General features: G+C 38.5%; 1 protein-coding gene across 4 annotated transcripts; it reads left to right on the forward strand.

Moving 5' to 3' along the window:
• The first annotated feature begins 1190 nt into the window (after window positions 1-1190).
• On the forward strand, window positions 1191-27095 carry LOC145814826 (plastid division protein CDP1, chloroplastic-like). Of its 4 annotated transcripts, none has more exons than XM_082911796.1 (12): window positions 1191-1826; window positions 3774-3887; window positions 4025-4162; window positions 4471-4575; window positions 4669-4791; window positions 5206-5574; window positions 21492-21587; window positions 21673-21783; window positions 24290-24355; window positions 24454-25236; window positions 25800-25990; window positions 26682-27095. In XM_082911796.1, the coding sequence occupies exons 1-12, from the start codon at window positions 1419-1421 to the stop codon at window positions 26761-26763; spliced, it is 2586 nt and encodes an 861-aa protein (XP_082767922.1). In that variant the 5' UTR covers window positions 1191-1418; the 3' UTR covers window positions 26764-27095. The 4 variants fall into 4 exon arrangements, with proteins under 4 accessions (XP_082767922.1, XP_082767921.1, XP_082767924.1 ...); XM_082911795.1 differs by having other exon boundaries at window positions 1243-1826; window positions 4471-4587; XM_082911798.1 differs by having other exon boundaries at window positions 1245-1826; window positions 3752-3887.

Below are 27095 nucleotides of genomic sequence, written 5' to 3' on the forward strand. Positions count from 1 at the left end.
AAATGAGTTCTTTGTTAATTTTTATTCTTTACGTAATCTTTTTTAGACTTGTGTATTATCCACATCATTCAAAAACATAAATAAATTAATAAACTATTACCTTAGAACATTCCCCAATGAAGATCAAACACTCAATAACAGCAAAAACCCAAAACTGTGTTACCTACAATTAGAGAGTCAATCTAACTAAACCCTAAAATAAACTAAACTTCCCCTCCTCAATCCACAATCATTGCCCTGGTCCAATTTGTCTGAAATTCCAAAATTTGAGACCTTCCCAGTGATCATTGATCCGAATCAACTTTTTTTTGGATAAAATAAAAGATTTTGATCAAATCAACTCTTTCTTTGCTTTCATGACAGAACCAAAGGAAATTTCTATTCAAAACCAAAATCAAAAAGATTCACCTAATGACAACACAGAGAGAAGGCGAAATTTCTATTCAAAACCAAAATCAAAGAAAACATGTCTGCAAAGAAAACATGTCTGAAAACATGTCTCCAAATTCCACTCCATTTTCTTTAAACCCTAATTACTTACTTCAGAGAGAAGGCGATTCTTGAGAAGAAGTTTGGGCACTTCAGGAGGTAGAACCACAGAACCACAGAACCACAGAAGCAGAAACCACAGAACCACAGAACCACAGAAGCACTTCAGGAGGAAGAAGTCTGCAAAATCAACAAATCAATAACCAAAGAAGTCGAAATTTCCAATTTTTTTTCCCCATCAATCCGATGTGGCAGCGCCGACGCCGGCGAGGCGAGAACTACTGAATCAATCCGATGGGCCATGTGATCGGAACGCCAGATCTCGATCTATCAGCAGCAGCCCTAGATCGAACACATCTCAGCCATTGATGACCTCCTTCAGCAATGCTATCTGATCTCAGATCGGTTGTGAAGCACAGTAGGGAGAGGGAGAGGGAGAGGGAGAGGGAGAGAGAGAAAAAGGAAGAGGGAGTTGAGGATAACGTTTGGGTAGAGGCAGGCGTGTTTGGTAGGCGTGGGAGAGAGAGCAGAGCGTGTTTGGGCGGGAATCAAATACATCCCAACCGTTGATATATATTTGGGATTGATCTTAGCCCTTGGATCAAAATATATCTCACATACATTTTGATACATTTTTCAAAAAGCTTTGTGCCTTATTATATAGATATATATATATATATATATTTTTAAAAAAAAAAACTAATTTATAAATTTTTTTGTAAACATAAAACGTAAAAACGTTAGCGATGCCGAAAACGAAAAACTAGGAAATTAGAAACCCTAACAACCACGTTAGAGAGATTCGTCTGTTTTTTTCACTTCCATTCGCTCACTGCATTTGCAATCAAAAGGATGATGATGGTGAAGAAATAGAGAGGGAGAGTATGAATCCTTTAGTAGGATAAGTGTGTATCTATATATACATATGGATGAATGTATGTATGATGGCATTATTAGTTTCGCATCTGGTGCCGAGTGTAACTGCCAATTGTCTCTGTGGAAACAATCTCTGCAGCAGCAGCGACCACAACCATTACAATTACCATTACCATTACCGGGTGTCTGTAGATTATTCATTAGAAACAATCTACTTCTTTAGAAAAACCAACAAGAAGAGATTGGGCCAGCAATTTTGCTCTAGGGTTCAGGAGGCTCTCTCGTTGAGGAGGAGGAGAGGTTTGCTGGCTGTGGCCCGGTCCAGATTGAACTCTGCCGACCTTCGCATTGTCGATACCACCACCACCAACAACAACCACAATCACACTAGTAGTAGTAGTAGTAGTAACAATAGCGATACCCAGACACGGACCCTGGATATTCCCGTCACTTGCTACCAGGTATGTATACTAATTGAATTCTCTCTCAATTGTCTGTTTTGATTTGTGCTAAATTAATGAGAGACTGTCACATGTAATTCACAATCTGCTGGTCAGTTATCCCCCTCCTCCTCCTCCTCCTCCTCCTCCTCATCATCATCATCATCCCTAACCTAAGGGTTTGCTTGGATCTTGGTTTGGCTGATGATGATGAGATAATAATGGATGGAGGAAAAGTGGCAAAAGGGAAATGTACCTTGTGCAACGGTCCTGTGATTTTGTTTCTGAAGCCTGACAATTTCTATTTTACCTATCGCATCAACTTCCTAATTTCAAAATCTTGTCCAGTGTCCTCCTTCTCCAGATTTTTAATTTCTATTTTGTTTCTCAATTTTTTTCCCCCAAACTAATTTGGAGGATGTTAATGAATTAGATGTACTGCACATAAGGTTCGCAGCTAGTAATGTGATTGCCCTCGCTTCATATGGCATGAAAATTGAGAGGGAGCTTTGTAGAGTTTGCATTGTCCACAGCCACTGATTGTACTAAATATGCATGTTTTTATCTGGTGCAACATGTAAATTGGCCCACTCAGTTTTCAGAGGAAAGTTAGGCACTGCATTGGTAACTACAGCGTCCCTGAAAAGTTCTTAAATTAGTCTCCACAATTTCATGCTTCCCTAGTTTACGAGATCTTATTGGTGTTTTTTTCAATTGTTTGCTATATGTTATCAGAATCTTTATGATTTGTGATTCAATTCATGATTCGATTCTCAATTTTTGCAAAATTGATACAAATCTATGGGTGAATAAATTTTGGAAGTGTTTCTGTAGTGAATCGCACGATTCACAATTCGATTCACATTTTACGATTCATACAATTCTTGAAACTATTGTGTCCGATATATTTTTGACTCTTTTTTCTCCTTTTTAATGAAAATGACATAATACAACTAATAGCTTTTAGTACCAAAATAACCAATATATATACATGATTTGTTATTATTTTAGTGATCGTGAAGTTTTTAATAGGATTCAATTAGATTCAGGAAAATCCAACATGTTTTTAACATTTTTTCTCATTTTTTTCTTACAAAAGTCATAAGATATTTTCTAATGATGTTTTAAGATTAAAGTAACTTATACTATGAATTATCTATTGCTATTTTATTAAATTAAATATAGTTGAATATTACACGAGTGACGTCAATTATACATTTAAAAATGTTTTAGACTTTAAAATAAAAGATCCAAAATAATTCTTTCTTATTATTTGGTCATTGTTACTTGGAAAAGTATATATGTTTGTTCTCCAAATATCAATATTGTTATTAAATTATTGTTATTTTGAAAATTCAGAGTTTGTCTTTATTTACTATTTGTATTAAGAATGTTGATAAGAAATATCTAAAACAGAGAAAAGGTAAGACGTTACATAGGAACTTTTGTTAACTTCTTACCTATTAAACTACGTGATTATCATTCAAAATAATATTTTCATTGATTTAAGTCTAAATATTTCATATTCATAAGATATATTTAATATTCAAGTGTGTAGATATATTTTCCTAAGTAATTTAGAAAAAGTGATCGAATCTTTACGATTCATGATTCGATTTGATTCGCGATTCGGTATGAAGCCATTTTGATTCACGATTCGAATCCCGATTGGACAACTATCTGTCGCATGCACTTAAAGCTAAGCCCAATGAAGGTAGACAAATATATATATATATATATATATAAGTATAAATGAATGGGGAATAAAAAATAATTACACTAGACATGGTCATGCCGTCTGAGTGCCTAGCATACTTTCCTGAGGGCTTCACAGCCCACCTACTCAACCTCTACCATCTACTTTCCTAAGACTTATTCTTTTTATGCTTTTAAGATGGGTGAAATGTGTTGGGTTAGTGCAAGTTAACTATGTATTTATGATGTAGGGTAAAATATATGAACTTGCAGATTGTTGGTGTTCGATATCAAGCAGAGAAGGATGAGATTGTCAAGTCAGTGATGGATCTGAAAAATGCCGAGATTGAAGAAGGGTACACCGCGGATGCTGTTGTTTCTCGCCAGGTAGGGAGTGGAAAATTCTGTGGGAAGTCAGCTTGATTAACATATTTTTTTATCTGGATGTGTAGTGGCAGTGTTTCTTTTTTGCTGGTTTTTTGGGTCCTTTTATATCCTTATTCTCTTTTGTTATTTATTTGCAGAATCTTCTATTGGATGTGAGGGATAAGCTTCTTTTTGAACCGGAATATGCTGGTAATATAAGGGAGAAGGTCCCACCTAAAACTCCTCTTCGTATCCCTTGGGCTTGGTTGCCTGGTGCTCTTTGCCTTCTTCAAGAGGTACAACTCTATGTAATGGTTATATTAGTTTAGGAAATTCCAGTTCATCTTTTCATGCAGAGGAAATATACTCTGAAAGAGACCAACTCTCTTAGGTTTGTAGTGGGCCTTAATTTGTGACCTTGCTTTTGAGTCCATTTGCTTTTGAGTCCATGGTCCCTTTGTTCTCATTCATTTTTCCTGATCCTTTTCCCCCCTTTATTCTTTCATTTAAGACCTTCAACATTTTATTTGCAGCTTAACTACTGAGTTTTAGTAATTTTGGTTTAGATTATGGGTATGATGGGGATTTGATTTTTCTGATTTAGGTTGGAGAGGAGAAACTTGTGCTAGATATTGGCCAATCAACACTCCAGCATCCAGATGCTAAGCCTTATATTCATGATTTGCTTCTGTCTATGGCTTTGGCAGAGGTAAGGCAAAGCGTAAGAGGCCCGGACTTTGTAACGTTTCATTTCTTGCAGTTATTTTATGCTTCCTTTTCTTATATAGGTGCTTTCTTTAAGTGTGCAATTGCAACAGTTAGTTTTGAGAAGAACAATATTTCCCACGGATTTGAAGCTCTCGCTCGTGCCCAGTGTCTTCTCAGGAGTAAAATATCTCTTGGGAAGATGAAATTGTTATCTCAGGTGAATCTCTTTAGTGGTTGCTGTCTCATTTTTTTTTTACAAGGTTTGTATTTCTGTCTTATTACCGGGATAAATGTGATGGTTATCCCTATAATTATGTGATTCTTCTTACTTTTCTGATCAGAACAATATCAGAGGTTAAGAAATAAATAACATGATAAAATTGATTGAAAGAAAGTACTAGTATATTAGATGTTCAAATATTTTTATCTGGTTGAAACTGCTCCTACAGCTTATGCATCAAAACGGTATTTTTAGATGTCGTTTGCCGGTTTTTGTGGATATCATGCTATTTTAGTTGTTCTTTGGTTCAATGCCATGCTCTTTGCTATTTTAAATGGTATTTTACTTGTTTTAGAGTATGTATAGTTGCTTGCTGCTTACAGTAATTTTTTCTTTGGCTGATGCTCCTAGATAGAAGAATCTTTGGAAGAGCTTGCACCTGCTTGTACATTGGAATTATTAGGCAAGCCTTGCACACCTGAAAATGCTGAACGAAGACTAGGAGCCATTGCAGCCTTGCGTGAACTGCTTAGACAGGGCCTTGATGCGGAAGCACCATGCCAAGTGCAAGATTGGCCATGCTTCTTGAGTCAAGCACTTAATAAGCTCATGGCTACAGAAATAGTTAATCTTCTTCCTTGGGATAATTTAGCTGTTACTAGGAAGAATAAAAAATCCCTTGAATCACAGAATCAGAGGGTTGTGATTGATTTCATTTCTTTCTACATGGCATTGACAGCTCATATTGCTCTTGGATTTTCAAGCAAGCAAACTGATTTGGTAATCCCTTGCTCCACCTCGGTACAACTGCTTGAACTTATTTTATTTTATTTTTTTGATATAAAAATCTGATGAAATATGAACCAAGTTCTAATCTACGGGTACTGTAGTAATTCTGTTGGACTTTTTTTAGAGGGTGGACCTTGCCGCAATGGTAAGGTTGCTTTGTTGCTATCTGCTGTCATGGGCTTGAAGCATGAAAACATACATTTGACTCTCTCTAGACCCACAGTGGTAGGAGCCTTGTGCATTGGGCTGCCATTTTTTTTTTTGTCAGACTTCATTAGAAAAAACAATTTGTGCATGTTGTGTGTGTTTTTGCATACATTCATATATACACGTACATATAAGGAGACATGTATTTGTATTTTGAACATAATTTGTCAAATGGAGAATTGCGTCATGAATCAAAAGAATAATTTTGCGAATCAAGAATCTAATTGAATCAAGAATTTTTAAGATTTAGTACAAACTAGGGGTGTTCAAAAACCTGAATTACGGGTGGACTTGCCTGGACCCTAATGACCCACCCTTGTTGTGGATGGTTTTGACCAATTGCATGGTCAGTTTTTTTTTTTTTTTTTTTTTTTTTTTTTTGTGTTTAAAATTTTGTCCATTTTTGGTTGGTTGTTGGGCTTAGCTAAAAAAAATTCACAGAAACCGATCCAACCGAATTATATACGCGTGTATATATACCTTTTATTATTCTATCAATGTAGCTAGCATTGGTAACTTCAACAATCAGAGCTATCACCTCCTTATCTTAATCACCTACACTTCTCAAAACATGCATATTTACCCTATAAAAAAACAAATCTACCCAAGACTAATTATACTTTCTCCGAGTTAGTTAGAGACTTGATGTCTCACCCACCCACTTGTCTCCCCCTCTCCTCAATCCTCTCACCCACCCTCCCATTTGTCTCCCTTTCTCCTCAATCCTCTCGCCCACTGCCCTTCTCTCAAATTTCATGTTGTCTCTCTTTCTCTCTCTAGGAACTCAACAGTTTCGCGCTCCCTCTGGAAACCCAACAGTCTCCCTCATGCTCACACTCTTCCTCTTTCTCTCTACAAGCCCAACAGTCTCCTTCATACACTTGCTCTCTCTAGAAACCCAATAATCTCTTTCATACTCTGACCCTCTTGTCTCCCTCGCAGTAAACGCATTACCCTCTTAATCTCCTTCTCACAGTGGCGATAGTACTATTGATGGTACGATTGTGCTTAGATCTGTGAGATGGTGATGATGGTGCTCAGATTTGTTACTTGCCCAAAAAAAAAGGTGCTCAGATTTGAAGGACGGTGAAGATGGTGCTCAAATTTGGGATGACGATGATGATGGTGAATAACCAAACCAAACCAAGCCAAGCCTTGACTTCCATCAAATGGGGTCGGCTACATGAATCCTTCTTCTCCACGCGGCCCTATTAAAGGCCATTTCGTTAGTCAAATTAAGTAGATCCATATCTCTATTTACAACGTTAGTCAACGTTAGCCAACGTTAATCTAGGCCTATCTTGTCCCCTAATACTCCCTTCTACCGTTACAGCATCGCATCTCTTCACTACTGTCTCTGTTAGTCTCCGTTGAATGTGACCAAACCATCTCAATCAATTCTCTCTCTCAACTTATCTTCTATCGATGTTACTTCTACCCACTCCCAAATACACTAATTCTTAATTCTGTTTTGTCTAGTCTTGCCACACATCCACCTTAGCATCCTCATTTCCACCACACTCATCTTATCTACATGTTGTTTCTTGGTTGCCCAACACTCCGCCCCATACAACATCGTTGGTCTAATAGCCATTCTATAGAACTTACCTTTTAGTCTAGTGGGTATTCGTTTATCGCACAGTACCCCAGACGCACTTCTCTACTTACACCATCCCGCCTTAATCCTATAAGCCACATCCACATCAATCTCCCCCGCTGTTGAGATAATCGACCCTAAATAACGAAAATGTTCACTCTTAGGCAGTGCTTGGTTCTCAATCTTCACTTCTCCTCTGCTTTCATTGTTACTGTTACTAAATTTACACTCCATGTACTCTGTCTTAGTTCTGCTTATCCGGAATCTTTTCGATTCAAGAGCTTTTATTCAAATTTCCAACTTTGTGTTAACTCCTTCTCTAGTCTCATCTACTAGCACGATATCGTCTGCAAAAAGCATACACCATGGCACGTCATTCTGAATATTTCTCGTCAACTCATCCATAACTAAAGCAAAAAGATAAGGGCTTAAGGTAGATTCTTGGTGTAACCCAACAGTGATAGGAAATTCATTTGTCTCTCCAACAGGTGATCTAATAGTGGTCACCACCTTTTCATACATGTCCCTAATCACATCAACGTAACCTTTTGTCACCCCTTTCTTCACTAACACCCACCATATTATATCTCGGGGCACTCTATCATATGCTTTTTCAAGGTCGATAAACACCATATGAATGTCTTTTTTCTTTTCTCTATACTTTTCTATTACTCTCCTCAAAAGATAAATCGCTTCCATTGTTGACCTGCCAGGCATAAACCCAAATTGATTCTCTGACACCTCTGTTATATCTCGCAATCGGCGTTCCATCACCGTCTCCCACACTTTCATTATATGACACATTAACTTGATTCCTCTATAGTTGTTGCAATTCTGGACATCTCATTTATTCTTATATATTGGTACTAAAATATTCTTCCTCCACTCATCTGGCATGTTCCTAGTCAACAAAATTTTGCTAAACAACCTAGTCAACCAAGTAACCCCCTTTTTACCTAAGCACTTTCAAGCTTCAATAGGGATATCATCGGGTCCTAAAGCCTTATTTGATTTCATCTTCTTAAGTGCAATCTCCACTTCAAAGTTCCTAATCCTGCGATAAAACTTATAGTCTTGGTTTATCGTATTACTGGCCATTTCTCCCCTTATTGTCGCACCTCCATGTTCTTCATTTAATAGTTTCTCAAAATAGTTTTTCCATCTTTCCTTAATCTCTTCATCCTTCGCCAATACCTTAGAATCCTCACTCTTGATGTACTTAACTTGATTAAAATCTCTTGTTTTCCTCTCTCGTATCTTAGCAAGTTTGTATACCCTCTTCTCTCCCTCTTTACTATCCAGTCTAGTGTATAGGTCATCATAAGCTTTCAACTTCGTCTCACTCAATGCTTTTTTACCTCCTTATTAGCCAATCTATAGCTCTTAAGGTTTTCCTCAGTCCTATCATTTTGTCACTTTTTAAAGCATTCTTTTTTTGTCTTAACTACCCGCTTGAACCTCTTCTCTCCACCACTAAGTTTCCCTAGAGCTGGGTCCCGTCCTTTTTGACTCTCCAAGCACTTCCCTTGAGATTCTCTTCATACAATTGGCCATCGAGTTCCACATAGTGTTAGCATCATCTTCCAAGTCCCAAGTCCCAAGTACCTTCCTTATCCATTCTATTCTTAAAAATTTCTAGTTTATCCCTTTTTAGGTCCCACCATCTCGTCTTACGACGCCCACCATCCTTCCCAGCTTGATATTGCCCTCTAAAACATAAATCTAGTATCAAAATTCTATGTTGAGAGGTTAGACTCTCTCCAAGAATCACCTTACAATCATTGCATTTTAGGCGGTCCACTTTCTTCACTAAAAAGTAATCTATTTGGCTCTTAACTGACTCACTCTTAAAAGTTATCAATTGCTCCTCCCTTTTCTTATACATAGTATTGGCCACCACCAGGTCAGAAGTCAACGCAAAATCTAAGATGCTCTCTCCAGCCTCATTTCTACTACCAAAACCGTATCTACCATGTACCCTTTCATAGCCTAGTTTATCTATGCCTACATGGCCATTAAAATCTCCACCTATAACCAAATTCTCTCCTACGGGTATCTCTTGTAAGATCTCATCCATTTTCTCCCAAAAATCGCTCTTAGTCTGAGCATCTAATCCTACTTGAGGGGCGTATGCACTAACAACGTTCACTATATTCCCTCCAATAACTAGTTTAACTAACATAATCCTATCCCCTTTCCTAATGACTGCCACTACATTCTCCACTAGACCCTTGGCAATTATGATTCCTACCCCATTCCTGCGTCTGTCCTTACCACTATAATACAGTTTAAAACCAGTATCCTCAATTTCCCTAGCTTTTTCACCCGTCCACTTAGTTTCTTGTACACAAGCTATACTAATCATAACATTTACCAATTCCATCGTCTTACCAGTTAAGGTTCCTGTATTCTTGAACTAGCTTCTTTATTCGCTCTCATCCAGGAAAACACGGGAACCTTTGCCCATTTTTCACTTCACCCGGGCGTCGATGCGGCGCCCCTTGCTTACTTTTCGAAACATTTGAAGGCAGGCACAACGCGTTACTTGAGGGTAACAACCTAGCATTTAAACGATTCAAAATAGGATTTATTTTCATAAAGGATCCGAACGGCTTTTTTTACGTGTTGGCTGTCGGCTACCTAACACACAACCCTCCTCCTTAACCCGGGCTTGAGACCGGCGGAGTTACGATGATGATGGTGAATATGGCGATGAAACCCCCGCCCCCTCTGATTTGATCTCTTTCAGTAGCTTAGATTTGGAATGTTTGTGATCTCTACAATTCATCTTCTTCTACTCTCTATTTTTTTGGGGGTCATATGCACAATATGTTATTCAGTTTCACTCGATCCGATTGTTGAACTGATCAACTCGATTTTTACAGTTTTGAAAAAGACGACGGTCGGAATTGATGGGGTTTCTTTCAACCCGATCTGATCAGGTCAAGTGGCGAGTCGACGGTAAAAACGATTCGACTCGACCCATGTACAACCCTAGTACAAACTATAAAAAAGGGCAAATTTCATCAACAGTCCCTCTAGTTTTACTCAAGTTTCATTTGGTCCTTGACGTTTCAATTTGAACATATATGGCCTCAATTTTTTTGTTTCTATGTCAAATAAGGACAATAAAAAACGAAGGTTAAATTTTTGGATGGAAAATATACATGTGCATTGCACATGACGAATAGCTAACCACAAAAATGGAATCCACACTAACCCAATCCCAACACACTACTCGCTTTTGATCAACTATTGAGTTAAGTCAACTCATCATCATCACCTACCAACAAACCCATCACTGCTCATCACCAGCAACTGCTCACACGACTGCCACCACCAAAGCATCAGCACCCCTCTCCATCGTTGGCTAGCATAACCAACCTTCTCATTCCTTCCCTACCACACCCAAATCCCTCTTCCGAAATTCAAATTTGTCCCATACCACCACAAAATAATCTCTGAAATTTGTCCCCTCTTAACAGCACCACAAATCCACACATGCTTCAATTTTAAAGAATCCAAAATCTCCAAATTTATTTTTCTTGATAATGGTGTGCTTTGGTTGAAACAGAGAGGCAATCTATTTCTACATCAAATTGCATGAAACCCATCATTAATCCTAACCCATGAATTCAATTCAATCCAATATTAAGAGACAAGCAAAAAAATTGAGCATATATATATATATATGTATGTATATGTTGCAGTGGATTTAACAGTTTGCTTTGGTTAAAGAGTTATGGGGGATTTGAAGATATTTTTCGTGGTGGTGACGGTTTGGTGGTGACGGTGTGATTGTAGTGAGGGCTGGTTTTGGTGGTGGTTCAAGGTGTGGGAAGTGGGTTTGGGGGTGGTAGAGGTACTGCACTGGTTTTGGTGGTGGGAGATGGGTTTTATATTGGTAGATAGGCTGTTCAGCGGAGATTTGGGATGGATTTGGTACTAGTTTAAGGCTAGTGTGATGAGGTGGTGATGTGGCGGAGGTGTTTTGATGGTTATTGGTGACTATGCATAGGGTGGTGATGTGTTGGAGGTGGTGGTGGCAGTGATAAAAATGGTTGGTGGCTGTGAATGGTGGTGGGAGGGAGAAGCAAGATGAATTGTAGAAAGAGAGAAGAAAAAGACCATATTGCCTTTGAAAGTTGGTCATGTGCAAAACATGTGACTTTTCCATCCAAAACTTAACTTCTGTTTTTGATTGTCCTCATTTGACACGAAAACAAAAATTTGGAGGGCAAATGTGTTCAAATTGAAACGTCATGACTAAAATGAAACTCAAGTGAAACTACAGGGACATTTGATGAAATTTGACCTACATGTATTTGTATTCGGAACATAATTGTCAAATCGAGAATTGCATCATGAATCAAAATGTTAAATGTATAGATGAGAAGAAGAAGAAGAAGAAGAAGAAGAAGAAGAAGAAGAAGAAGAAGAAGAAGGAATAGAACAAGAGAAAGCTTCTGTAGATTATTGATTCAAAAACTTAGGGTTTCCCCCTTACACACAACTACTTATACTAATAAGAATAATACATAAAGACCAAACTACCCCTAACACTTAACACTCCCCCTCAAGTTGGTGCAAAGATGTTTCTCATGCCCAACTTGCAACAAATAGAGTGAAAGACTTTACTACTAAGACCCTTAGTAAAAACATCCGCCAGTTGATCTTCAGACTTAACAAAAGGCATACATATCACACCCTTATTCAATTTCTCCTTAATGAAATGTCTGTCAATCTCAATATGCTTAGTCCGGTCATGTTGAACAGGATTGTGTGCAATACTAATAGCAGCCTTGTTGTCGCAATACAAAGTCATGGGACCATTCCAATCAAGCCCTATATCACTCAACAAAGATTGAAGCCACATTAGTTCACATGTTCCATGTGCCATAGCCCTGTATTCAGCTTCAGCACTAGATCTAGAAACGACCCCCTGCTTCTTACTACGCCATGTAACTAGATTTCCCCCTACAAAAGCACAATAACCAGATGTAGAGCGTCGGTCATCTATAGAGCCTGCCCAATCTGCATCTGTGAATGCTTCCAACCTCAAGTGACCATGATTAGAGAACAAAATTCCTTTTCCAGGGGCAGATTTAAGGTACCTCAAAATGCGATAGACTGCATCCAAATGAGGTACACGAGGATCATGCATAAACTGACTCACTATTCCAACTGCATAGGCAATATCTGGACGAGTATGAGAGAGATATATCAGTCTTCCCACAAGTCTTTGGTACCTTTCCTTCTCCACAAGCTCACCAATTCCACTACAAAGATGATGATTAGTCTCAATTGGTGAATCAGTTGGTCTGCAGCCCAACATGCCCGTTTCTTCAAGAAGATCTAGAATGTACTTCCTTTGAGAAATAAAGATGCCTTTGTCAGATCTAGCAACTTCAATCCCAAGGAAGTATCTTAATGGACCAAGTTCTTTTATCTCAAACTCCTTGGCTAACTGCATCTTGAGATGGGTCACCTCCTCCTCATCATTACCTGTCACAACTATGTCATCCACGTATACAATGAGCACTGTTACCTTATGTACATTGCGTTTGACAAACAAGGTGTGATCCGCATTGCTTTGCTGATATCCAAATCCCACCATTGCCTTGAGGAATCTACCAAACTAGGCTCTAGGAGATTGTTTCAAACCGTACAAAGCCTTCTTTAATTTACAAACCTTTCCAACTGTAGACTGAGATGAGAATCCTGGAGGTACATCCATATATACCTCCTCCTCCAAATCCCCATGAAGAAAAGCATTCTTCACATCTAGTTGTTGTAGAGACCATCCCAAATTAGCCGCACATGACAGAATAGTTCGAATGGAATTCATCTTTGCTACCGGGGCAAAAGTTTCTTGATAATCTATTCCATATGTTTGGGTAAATCCCTTGGCCACTAGTCTTGCTTTGTACCGTTCAATCGTCCCATCTGCATTGTGCTTAATGGTGAACACCCACTTACATCCGACTGGGTGTTTCCCATTTGGAAGAGACACCAACTCCCATGTGTTATTTTTACTCAAAGCTTGCATCTCTTCTACCATAGCTACCTTCCACTTAGGATCATTGATGGCTTCTTTCCAACCCTGCGGAATACACACAGAAGAAAGGGACGAAACAAAAGCACGATACGTAGAAGACAACGAATCATATGACACAAATTTAGAAATAGGGTGTTGAGTACAAGCTCTAACCCCCTTTCTGAGAGCAATAGGAACACTCAAATCATCCGTAATAGGACCATCAACAACAGGTGAAGAAATGAGATGAGGATCATTACCTGAAGAGTTAGTGGAAACTGGGTGTGGAACTGGCATAGGAGATGATGATTGACTTAGTGGCACAAGAGAAGCCGGCTCTTTCTGACGCCGTGAATAAGTCTTAAGATCAGCTCTGTCCAAACGATCACTGATATCCGACTCCTCATCAACAGAACTCCTAGGCTCCCCCTCACCACAAATAACAGCCCGTTGAGGAGGAGGGAAAAAGGACAACTCATGCTGATATGATGCCGTCTCATCCGCAATCTCATCGAGACCACGCTCCCCCTGAGGAGATGGCGGAGGACCAGGAAAAAAAGACTCAGATTCACGGAAGGTGACATCCATACTAACATACAACCTATGAGAGTGAGGGTCATAGCATTTGTAGCCTTTCTGAGTAGCAGAATAACCAAGAAAGACACACCGGACAGCCTTAGGATCAAGCTTCCCACGAGGCCGAGGGTGAAGATGAACAAAACAGACACTACCAAAAACCCGAGGCGGAAGAGAAGAAGTGGGATACGTCACAGGAAGAAGCTCAAGAGGAATTTGGAAGTGGAGGACACTAGAGGGCATACGGTTAATAAGATAAGCCGCGGTAAGAACCGCATCCCCCCAAAAGGACTTAGGAACGTTCATGGTAAACAAGAGAGAGCGAGCAACCTCAAGTAGATGGCCATTCTTACGTTCAGCAACTCCATTCTGTTCAGGAATGCCAACACAACTAGTCTGATAAAGAATGCCATGGTCGTCGAGGTATGCCCGGAAAGCGCCATCAACATACTCAGTCCCATTGTCACTCCTAAGAATTTTGATAGTAGCATTGAAGAGATTGGATACCATTTTATGAAAACTTTTGAAGCATGAGAAAACTTCATTTTTTGTGCGAAGTAAATAAAGCCAAGTCACACGGGAATAACAATCAATGAATGTGACAAACCATCGATAACCAGAGGTAGAAACAACAGGGGAAGGACCCCACACATCGGTATGAATAAGCATAAAAGGAAAAGTACTTCTTTTATTAATTGAAGGATAACAAGTACGTTTATGCTTAGCAAGCTCACAAGCATCACAAACAAAGTTATTCCTAGGACAATCACGAACTAATAAAGGAAAAAGTTTCTCTAAAATGCTAAAGGAAGGATGCCCCAAACGGCGATGCCACTGATGAAGGAGACGAAGGGAGGAGCCAGAAGAGCATTGCAGAGCCTGAGAGGACAAAGGTGAGGCAGGCATGGCATCCAGAAAGTACAGACCACTTTGTGCTCTACCACTGCCAATCATTTTCCCCGTAGCCAGTTCCTGAAAGACACAATGAGTCGGAAAAAAGGTTACAGAGCAATTGAGAGCAGTAGTAAGGCTACTAACAGAAAGTAAGTTAGTTGAAAAATTAGGAACATGAAGAACAGATGAAAGCGAAAGTAAAGAGGTGCAACGAACAGAACCCTTGCCGGAGATAGAAGATAAAGTGCCATCAGCCACTCTAACCTTATCTCGCCCAGAACTAGGTGAATAAGAATGGAAAAAACTAGAAGTACCCGTCATGTGATCGGTAGCACCGGAATCAATGATCCAAGGAGACGACGAAGAAACACTGAGGGCACTAGCAGAAATACCTGTGTGAGCAAAGTTGGAAGAGGCAGAAGAGGAAGGTGCTAAGGCAGATGAAGAATCAAGTCGAGCCATCAAACGTCTGAGAGTGTGAAGCTCATCCGGGGAAAGAGAACTAGCATCATTCGAGGCACTAGCAGTAGTCTCAGAAACATGTGCTTGAGGACGAACACCACCACCACGACCACGGCCTCGAGTAGGGCGGCCATGCAACTTCCAACAGTGTTCTTTATCATGTCTATCTTTCTGTTAAAATGTATGTATTATTGATTGATGTATTACAAGATTGATTTATTCTGTATATTACACCTCCTATATATAGAGGAGAAGATGGTAGTGGAGTGTGTGATAGTGGAGGTGGTAGGTGTGGAGAAAAATAGTGGAGGTAGTAGGTGAGTGGTATAGTGGAGGTGGTAGGTGTGGAGAAAGATAGTGGAGGTAGTAGGTGAGTGGTAAATTCTAACAGCCCCCCGCAAACTCAAGGAGGATAGAAACTAACCAACTTGAGTTTGGAGAGAGGAGCAAAACAAGAAAATACATAAAAAAAAAAAAAAAAAAAAATAGGAGACACTGTATGGTCGTGTCAGACCGTTGGTGAAGACACTGTATGGGGTGTCATAACGTTGTAGAGGACACTGTATGGTGGTGTCAGACCGATGTAGAAGACAGTTTATGGGGTCATGTCGGACCGTTGTAGAAGACAGTTTATGGGGTCACGTCGGACCGTTGTAGAAGACAGTTTATGGGGTCATGTCGGACCGTTGTAGAAGACAGTTTATGGGGTCATGTCGGACCGTTGTAGAAGACAGTTTATGGGGTCATGTCGGACCGTTGTAGAAGACAATGTTGTGACAGTTTACGGAGTCTTGCTGGACCCTTGTAGAAACTAACCGGAATCAATGTCGGGACAGTTTACAGAGTCTTGTCGGACCCTCGTAGAAACTAACCGGAATCTATGTCGGGACAGTTTACAGAGTCTTGGCGGACCCATAAAGGAGCTAACCGGAATCAATGTCGGGACAGTTTACAGAGTCTTGTCGGACCCCTTAAAAAATCGCATCCTCAAAAGGTGCGCCCAATTTTTCAAAAAAGGCGTGCCATCAAAAGGCGTGCCCACTTTATCAAAAGATGTGCCATGAAAAGGCGTGTCAGGTTGTCGGCGTCAAAAGGCGCGCGATGCGCGTGGCTGCCTCTGTGTCATGGTCTTTATAAACCGAAGCGGAGGAGGCAGAAACTGAGACAGAAAAACTGAGAGAAAACGCTGAAAAATTCTTCGTTCTGCTTAGAAAGAGAGGTTTTGCTGAGAAGAAACTCTGTAACACTCTCTAGAACACTCTGTTGCCCAGAAAAAATGGCTTCGTCTTCTTCCCGCGGGCTGCTCACCCTCTTTCCCGACCTCAACGAGTCAACAGGAGAGAGAACTGGTGCGGTGGCCAGTGAACCTCAACCAAACACCGCTGGGTATACTCCGTTGAACTTTCCGATGCGGTCTGTGGAGCAAAGAATGGCAGTGCTCTCGGATGTGGAGGCCAATCAGTATACTTTGAAGGTATGTGTGGAAAGCATGACGGCGGTCACAAACCTGTCGAACCGGCTGCAGAGTAGGACAAATGAGGTGCAGCAGTTAAACTCCCAACTGGCTCTGCTCCAACGCATGTATAAGGATGCGCGAGCAGAGATAAGCGTGCTAAGGGCAGAAAACAAGGAGCTGAAACGGAAGGCCACCGTGATGTTCCGATTTGGAGGGCCACCAGATGCGGGAGTGGAAGAGCAGAGAGGAGGCAACTGGCTTGGTGGTCGAGGAAGCACGGAGGCAGTACCGTCAAGGGCCGCCCAGGACGGAGGCAAAAAGAAGAGACCGGCGGCAGAGTAGAGAAGAAAAATCCCACCTGTGGATGTGGTTTTTTTTTTTTTTTGTTTTTTGTGTGTGTGTTTTTTTTTGTTTTTTTTTTTGTTTTTTTTTTTTTTTTTTTTTTTTGGTGGAAAATGTTGATCGGGGTTGATCCCGGCATGAAAAAAAAAAAAAAAAAATGACAAGTTTCTGGAATGAAAACCGAGGTGGGTGTGAATGGATTTTTTTTTTTTTTTTTTTTTTTTTTTTTTTTTTGAAAATAATAATAATAATAATAAATAAAATGAAGTGGTGGATCAGCAAGAGTTGTGAATCAGCAAGAGTTTGGTAGTGGGAAAAAGAATGATAGTCTGTGCAATAAAATAAACATAGATATATATATATATAGAGATATATTAAAATAAGAGAAAGTGGAGTGGGGTGATTAAAAAAAATAAATGTTGGCATCAGAAAATACATGTGGGTCTGTCAATCCCGTGAGTGTGTGTATTGGGTGACCTTTTACAGTAGGTGAGTCACATGGGAGAGAGAAAAACAACACACATATGCATGTGCTCTCTCTGCCGATTGTCATGGAGCAAAATTCATGATTATGAATTACTTTTGCTAGTGGTAGGGCCCACCAGCACAATTCATGGACCATTCTTTTGATTATACAACATGGAGCATCTCTGGGAAAGAAAAAGAGAGAGAGAGAGTAAAAGAAAAGGAAGGTAAGGGAAGCATCAGTGTAGGAGAGAGAAAAAAACAACACACGCAGGTGCTCTCTCAGGATGGGTTCCCCAACAAATCTTTTATTAATCTGTTGAGCCACAAAGTATGGCCAACAAATCAGAGGCACTCCCTCGAACACACTCTCCAGTGGCGAGTTCTGGTCATTACGGTGGCCGACGCAAGAGAGGAGAAGGATGAGAGTGAACATAAGAGGTCGAGGGAATTGGTATTTTGGTAAGACGATTTCGGAAGCAAAAACGGCTACGACTCGGCAAAACTGCAGTGGGATGAGGTTCAAACAGCCATTCAGCAGGTTCAAAACATCATCAATCGGTGTTTGACAATCCATGATAGGCTAGAAGCATCGTTACGTGATCTCTCCAGAACAGGGGATGTACGAGCTTGTAAAGCAACTCGGAAAGCAGCTGACAGTTCATTGAAAGAGCTTTCCAAAGAATTGAAGCCCTTGGTTGCTTTCTTGCACGGGGTCAATGGGCGATCAATTAGGCCCATGGCCTAGGTTGGTGACCTCCATTGCACTTGAGGAGGGGTGCCCGCCGGATCTCAACCAATTCAACTGCCTCGCTTCCCTCATCAACTGAGAGCCACCTCCTTCCCAACACCCTGCAAATCTACCCATTTTCTCTCTCCTTGACAACCAGCTCCTTCACCTTCGGCAATATCTGAGCAGCCTGCGGAGAGGAATGCAAGAAAGCAACCAAGAGCTTTCCAAAGAATTGAAGCCCTTGGTTGCTTTCTTGCATTCCTCTCCGCAGGCTGCTCAGATATTGCCGAAGGTGAAGGAGCTGGTTGTCAAGGAGAGAGAAAATGGGTAGATTTGCAGGGTGTTGGGAAGGAGGTGGCTCTCAGTTGATGAGGGAAGCGAGGCAGTTGAATTGGTTGAGATCCGGCGGGCGGTCAAGGCAAGGTTGCCGCCCACCGGAAGACGAAGAACACCAAGATCTTTAACCTTGCTCTGATACCATGTTAAAATGTATGTATTATTGATTGATGTATTACAAGATTGATTTATTCTGTATATTACACCTCCTATATATAGAGGAGAAGATGGTAGTGGAGTGTGTGATAGTGGAGGTGGTAGGTGTGGAGAAAAATAGTGGAGGTAGTAGGTGAGTGGTATAGTGGAGGTGGTAGGTGTGGAGAAAGATAGTGGAGGTAGTAGGTGAGTGGTAAATTCTAACACTTTCCCACAGTACTCACACTTCAACCGGTCCCGATCAACCAATGGACCCTTACCACCACCTGGAGGCAGAAAAGGTGGAGTATCACGTGACTTGGGGCCGACAACCATCGCTGACCGATCCAGAACAGGAGCATGCACCATAGCACTGCGACGACTCTCCTCCTGCTGAACCAGGGCATAAGCCTCACGCAATGTAGGAAACGGAGAGCGACCCAACACCTGAACCCGTATCTGATCATACTCCAAATTCAGACCATCAAGAAAGTCATACACCCGCTCCTTCTCCACAGCCTGCTGAAACATAGTGGCATCCTTGGAGCAAACTGGCTGGAAACTCTGGTAGAAATCTAGCTCTTGCCACAAACCACTCAGCTCAGCATAGTAGACTGCCAGAGAGCGATCCTTCTGATCCAAACCCCTAATCGTCTTACGCAATTCATAGGCCTGTGCATCATTCCCTTGTTGAGAATACATTTGAGAGGCAGCTATCCAGATCTTGTGAGCAGTATCCATCAAGAGAAAAGTCCGACTAATGGTAGGCTCCATAGAATTGATGAGCCAGGTCATAACTAAAGCATTCTCAGAAATCCATTGAGCAGATAAAGTACTATCCTCAGTAGGTGGCTGGGAACTACTACCAGTAATATAGCCAGTCAAACGCCGGGCGGCAATCGCAAGACTACAGGAGCGGGACCAAATCAAGTAATTAAGACCATTAAGTTTGACCGGACTAATCTGGAGAGAAGGACTATCACCAAGAGTCAGACCACGACTCAGTCCACTCTCCTCCTTGCCCTTAGAGTCCTGACCCAAGCTGTCAGCCATGAGATGAGAAAAGAGGGTGCAAAAAAACACAAGCCGGATATCAAACAAGTTCACAAATCACCCAACCAGCACACCAAACACCTTTTAAGGCTAAAACAGTCCAAAAGAAGCCCAGAACAGAGCAACCAGATCAACTACAAGTCAGAAAACCGAAGCAGAGCATCTAAACAGCGATAAAAATCCAAGATAGGGCCAAAATACATCAAACCAGGGACAACAAACCCCCTTAGGGTTCCAGTCGGCTCCCAAGGATAGGAGAAGAAGGGACAAAACCAGAAAAAAGAGGGTCAAACAGTGATTTTCGAAAAATCACCCAATTTTGACGAAAAATCAAAAAAATTAGAAAATTCAATCAATAATGACCAAACAATCAAAATGAGATTATAGGGTGATTACCCATTAAATTTCGAGCATACTGTAAATTTTTTTTTTTTTTTTTTTTTTTTTTTTTTTTTTTTTTTTTTTTTCTGGCTGTAACAGACGTACCAGGAACAATATGGGGCTCTAAGGAACAATCTTCAAGGAGGAAGATAGTGCTCTGATACCATGTTAAATGTATAGATGAGAAGAAGAAGAAGAAGAAGAAGAAGAAGAAGAAGGAATAGAACAAGAGAAAGCTTCTGTAGATTATTGATTCAAAAACTTAGGGTTTCCCCCTTACACACAACTACTTATACTAATAAGAATAATACATAAAGACCAAACTACCCCTAACACTTAACACAAAATAATAATTTCGCGAATCAAGAATCTAATTGAATTGAGAATCTTTAAGATTCAGTACAAACTGTAAAAAATTATGTTAAATGATTGTGTATTTGACATTCAAAAAATGGATCTGGGAACCCGACATAGAATATTTTTGATCAGTAACAAAGAGAGAACTTATTAATAAAGCAAATGAAGGTACAAGGTGAGGACAAGAAGTCCTCTTACAAGTAAAGAAGAAGAAGCTATCAAACAAAAAGAGAAAACATTAAGATTCACAAACAGCTCTCTAGTCCTTGGATATCAAAAAAAGCAAACCCCAATAATAAGAAAGGATTAAGTGACCTCTTGTATTTTAAAATATAAAATACTTTAAAAGGTATATTGGGTTTAACTGATTTGATCCATGTAGTAGTGAACTATATTTATTTCATTAAAATAACAGTAGATAATTCATGAGTTCAAATTGCTTTAACCTTAAACATTCTTAAAAGATGAATTATGATATTATTTTTGAGGGAAAAAATGATGAAAAAAGGTTTAACAAAATTTTGGGTATGATTGCATTATTTTAAAAATCCTTTGATCACATCCCTATGCATAGGTAATGGCTATTTTAGTACTAGACACTCTTTAGCAGTTGTATTATGTCATTTTCACTAAAAGAATAAATAAAAAGAGGTAGGGTAGGAATTTGTCAAATACAATAGTTTCAAGAATTGCATGAATTGTAAAAAGTTAACTGAATTGTGAATTGTGTGATTCACCATAGATTTTATTTCAAAATACATTTCATTCATAGATTCGTATCGATATATGCATAAATCACTAATTGAATCGCAAATCATAAGATTCTATGGAGATTTTGAAACTTATTCATGTTAGTCTTTTTTTCATTCTCATGTAGATTACCAAAGCAAGAACAATTTGCGAGTGCTTAATATCATCTGAAGGCATTGATTTAAAATATGAGGAGGCCTTTTGCTTGTTCCTTCTTGGACAGGTATACATGTCTTTGCCTTCCTTTATTTAGGATTTGACTTTTTTCCTATAAAAACATTGAGTAAATTGAATTCTCATTACATCAGGCTGATGAGGCAGAGGTTGTGGGAAGGCTTCAGCAACTTGAATTGAATTCAGATCCCGCTTCACAAAATTCAATAGTGGGCAAAGATGTTTCTCGTGCAAACAAATCACTGGTATGTCTTTTTTGCTAGGAAGATACGTGCACATGACATGTATGCATATAATATGGACATGGCGACACAACAATTTTTGTAAGATAAGGATATGAATGAGGTGGGGATATGTTTATAGATAAATATTTATCATGCACATATGTATGCTTTTTTAAAATTCTTATAAAAAAGATTGCACAAATATATGAAAATAAAAGCAAATTAATCATTTTGTACATAGTAATTTACTTTTTATTATATGAAAATAATAATAATAAAAATCATATTTTACGTTTATATATTGGGAAAAAAAGTGGGAATAGAAAGCTCCAATGTCTTACTTTTAGAAGCTTTTGTTATTCTCCAACAAATTGAAGTTGTATGGATTTATGGTTTGAAGCATAGTCGTCAAATCGGGATTTGAATTGTGAATCGAAATAGCCACGTACCAAATCGTGAGTTGAATCGAATCGAATTGTGAATTGTAAAGATTCGGTCACCTTCTTTAAATTACTTAGAAAAATATGTCTACACACTTAGATGTTAAATATATCTTATGAATATGAAATATTTAGACTTAAATCAATGAAAATGTTATTTTAAATGATGATCACGTAGTTTAATAAGTATGAAGTTAACAAAGGTTCCTATGTAAGATCGCCATATTACCTTTTTAATTTTTAAAATATTTCTTATCAACTGTTCTTAATAAAGACATTAACTAAATAGACAAACTATCAATTTTCAAAGTAACAATAATTAACAACGATATTGATATTTGGACAATAAGCTTACATACTTTTTTAAGTAATAGTGACCAAATAATAAGAACTAATTATTTATGATCTTTTATTTTAAAGCCTATAACATTTTAAAAGGTATAACTGATGTCATTCATGTAATATTCAATTATATTCAATTTAATAATATAGCAATAGATAATTCATGGTGTTAGCTACTTTAATCTTAAACAATGATTTTTTAAAGGAAAAAATGAGAATAAAGGTTAAAAATATGTTAGGTCTGACTAAATTTGATTGGATCTTATTAAAAACTCCATGATAACTAAAATAACAACAAATCATTTATATATATTGGTTATTTTGGTATTAAACGAAATTAGAAGTTGTATTATATCATTTTCACTAAAAAGATGAAGAAAACTAGAGTCGAAAATATGTCGGATGCAGTAATTTCAAGAATTGCATTAATCGTAAAATGTGAATCGAATCGTGAATCGTGCGATTCACTAGAGATTCACCTTCAAAATAGATTCATCTATAGATTCGTATCGATTTTGCAAAAATTGTGAATCGAATCGCTAATCGTAAGATTCTGATAGCAGAGGTTTGAAGTGTTAAAATGCTAAAGAATTATTTAAAATGCTAAAGAATTATAAATCCCTCGACCATTTTATTTATTTATTTAATATTTTTAGATAAGCAATAAATCATTCAAACTTGTGTGGAGACTATATGTCACGACCCTATCCCACCCCAACAGTGATAGAGTAGTGATCGGTTAGTAGTCTTAGATTACTAAGGCCTAACCAAAACCAAATTGGTATTACTTCTGTAATAGGGGTATGATCTGATTAGGTAGCGGAAACATTCAATTCTCTTATGCTAATTATCCCACAAAGATCCCTTTAAACCAGTGCTTGAATCATTGAAATGAAAATTCAATATTTTTTTGGGGTTAAAACCATCCTAGGCTTGGTTACAAAATTGAAACAAAATTTTACGTAAAAGAGAACAATTTGTTCTTCTCACGGCTGAACATGTACTATCTAAGAAGCATGGACACAGACACGCGACATGACATGAATATGACACGAACATACCGACATGCCAATTTTCAAAAAATGTAGGATATAACACGTAAGGAACACACAAAATATATAATTTTATATATTTGTTATATAATATGTATATGAATATATAATTCAAAGATAATAAAAAATGTAATATGACACTAATTCTTATAAATTTATATGGTTCTTGTTTTATTATTGTATCTTAAGTTATTTTGTTTAAAAAAAATTAAAAAATAGGACATGTTTTGAAGAGTGTCAGACACGCGTTGGGGAAGTGCCCAAAGAGTGTTCTTCTCTCAAAGGGGCTTTTTTTTTTTTTTTTTTTTTTTTATTGTTTATATGCCCATTAGACAAGATCCTGCTTTCCCTGGATATGTTCTTGTATTTTGCCTTCCTAAGAAACAGACTAGTGCTACAGAATTTGCCTCTGGTTTAAGGTCATTTTGTTAATCACATTTTCTCATTGGTCAGTGAATAACTACAATGATGATAGCCCAATGTAATTTTTGTATTCGTCATTTTTCTCGTCTTCCTTCCAGTTTCAATTGAAGTAAATGTGGGCTATGTTGTGTGCTAAATACTAATGACAGTAATGATCATGGTTGGACTGTGTTCCATTTGATGCCACTTTACACTATATACATAAGTTTGACTGTGAACTTTATACTTGTCTTGAAAGTTTGTAATTTCTCAGTCTGCCTCACTGACCAGGAAACATGGCTGAAGAATAATGTGCTTAGCTTGTTTCCTGATACACGAGACTGTTCTCCATCTTTGGTAAGATTTTTAATGACTGCTTTTAAAAAAATAAATAATGCTTACTTTTTTAAGGGGAAGCGACACTGGATTTTGGTGTCTCTGTTTACTCCCTGCAGGTCAACTTTTTTAGTGGTGAAAAGAAAGCTTCTGGAAACAGGCAGATTAGAGGATCTCTACAGACCATGTCTAGTATAAGCCTGAGACCACTTTCCCCTGCTCCTGCATCAGATCGTAGGGCTTTGGATCTTTCATATACAAACTCTTCTCAACATCTCGGGCCAGCAGTAAAGCAGTTAGCTCCATCTAATTTGCAAGGCACATTGATGGCAGACAAGAATAACAATGAAAGCAATATTAGCATGGCATCTGTTCAGTTGAAAAGAAATTTAGGTGCAGACAATCATAAAATTTGGAAAAGCTGGTTGGAATTTTACAATGTGGTTGGAAGGATTACTTTTGTTATGGCATTGGGATGCATTCTATTTGCCACCTGTAAGCTATCAGCATTGCAGTTATGGAGGGTGAGATGTTCAACTAGAAGTGCTTCAGGCAAACCAGGAATAGACACTAGTTCCCATGCCTGGACCCTAGATTCTTCTCTAGATCGAAATTTGGGCCCTGATTGTATCAAAAGAAATAGTGTTGCCTACAAACTCAAGAAGCTACTTTCAATGTTTACGATGTGGCTTGGGAACCACCCAGATGCTGCAAATTTGCAAAATTCATGCCTTGCTGCTAGTCTTTCATCCTCTATGACAGCAGTGTACAAGAGGCCGATGCCTATGGAAGAAGCTGAATCACTTGTTAAGCAATGGCAAATCATCAAAGCTGAAGCTCTTGGGCCAAGCTATAAGGTTCATAGCCTCTTTCAGGTCCTTGATGGGCCAATGCTTATTCAGGTAAGATAGAAACACGCTCATGCAAGTGCACATGCATTTGTCTTGTGTATTTGTATAATTTAATAGCTCAGTCCATCTTATCACCTTGGCGTTTTCTACTAAAGTTTTGTTTTTTTTATTTATATAAATATGAAAAAAATATATTCATTGTACCATCACTCTCCCAACTTGGTGGATGATCTGATGATTGTGGGCTACTCATATATTAACCTACTTTTCAACAAAATAACTAAAAGAAATTAACTACTTTATCAAGATTATGGTAATTTTTATTTGATGGTCAGTTGATGCAGTCAAATAAGGGCGCTTACTTATTAGAGATTATATTAGATAGTTGTCTATAGTGGGCGTTTTGTATGGAAACCATCAAATTTGAGTGATTGAAATAATGAAATGGCTAGATACCAAAAGCCAGGTTCTAATTTTTAGGTTGCCTCTGTTCAACAGCATTGTATTGGAGAGTTGTGCTGGCACTTTTTGTATCCCCTAGTACTTCATTTTTAAACCTTACAGGTAAATGGTTGATGTAACATTTCTTTCTTTAATGTGTTTTTGGCTGGCAGTGGCAAGCTTTGGCTGACGCAGCAAAAGCTAGGTCCTGTTTTTGGAGATTTGTTTTGCTGCAATTGTCTGTCATACGAGCTGAGATTTTCTCAGATGGGATTGGTGGAGAGTTGGCAGAAATAGAGGCTCTTCTGGAGGAAGCAGCTGAACTGGTGGATGAATCTCAGCTGAAGAATCCCAATTACTACAGGTAAATATAATTAGAGGCACTTGGGCATATGATTTTGGCTTGCTTGTTTTGTTTCACTTCTGTAGTGCTTCAACTTGTGCCTGGTTGAACAAGCCCCACCCAAAGGAGTCTGCCCAGGATATAAAAATTTGAAGAATAAGAGATATGTGATAGGAAAAACATGCAATGAACAAATCATTTAACAAATTAAATAATGACGATGTGTACGATAGATGTTGAAGCGGATATTTTAAACCAGTTAAATGTGAGGGTTGAAAACTAATGTCTCTGAGTGGTAAAATGCATATCGGAAGAATGCTTGATGTCTTACACACAAGAACATAACTAAGCAAAACATTAGTGAATGGAATAATTGGGGTTAAAGTTGAGACATGTAATTAAAGCCCAAGAACTCTGACCCAACCAAAAATCGACCTTGTTAGGTTGAGCTTTAAACCCATGCTCAAGCTGTCTGTTAGTCAGTTTGGGTTGACCATTCCATCTTATGCATTACTGTTAAATGATTTGTACAGTACTCTATCCCTTGATGGAAGTTCTTTTTTTTAGTCGATTCTTGATGGAAGTTGAATTTAGCCTTCCCTGAATGTTCCTTATAATTTTGCTGAATATGTGTGAGCATTTTCCATTTTCCACTGATCTTTTATATATTTCGTTGTTTTATTTTTATTAATCTTGAAATTACTGATTGCAGCATGTATAGAATACATTATGTTCTAAAAAGGCAAGATGATGATTCATGGAGGTTCTGTGAAGTCGATATTCAAACTTCATAATATCAGTCTTCTAGTTGGAGAAAATCCCCAGTATCCAGATGAAGTTTAATTCAATCCATTGTCAAAGTTTGAATGTAAATGTCAACTAACAAAACTAGGATTAAATCTTATTAGAGATGGTGTGTTTGTTTTTTTCATTGTCATTTTTCACTTTTAGTTTGCCCCATTTTGTTTTCATCTGATAAGTTACTTAGTTTAGAACAAAATACATTAGGGAGAGATTTCTTTTTTGTTATTGGTTTCTGACTAGCCTGTCATGCATGTGAGGGTGGTCGATGTTTGTATCCAACTGTTGCTTTGAAAGGAAGTTAAAATTGAGTTGTGTTTTATCA

Source organism: Camellia sinensis, unplaced genomic scaffold (assembly GCF_055761805.1).
Source record: "Camellia sinensis isolate YWXY unplaced genomic scaffold, ASM5576180v1 Unanchor13, whole genome shotgun sequence".
NCBI lineage: Eukaryota > Viridiplantae > Streptophyta > Magnoliopsida > Ericales > Theaceae > Camellia > Camellia sinensis.

Coding starts and splice junctions, on each gene's coding strand:
- LOC145814826 (XM_082911795.1), top strand. CDS start 1,419: ATGAATGTATGTATGATGGCATTATTAGTTTCGCATCTGGTGCCGAGT. Junction 24,356..24,453: donor GAGACTGTTCTCCATCTTTG/GTAAGATTTTTA, acceptor TACTCCCTGCAG/GTCAACTTTTTTAGTGGTGA. Junction 25,991..26,681: donor AAGAATCCCAATTACTACAG/GTAAATATAATT, acceptor TACTGATTGCAG/CATGTATAGAATACATTATG.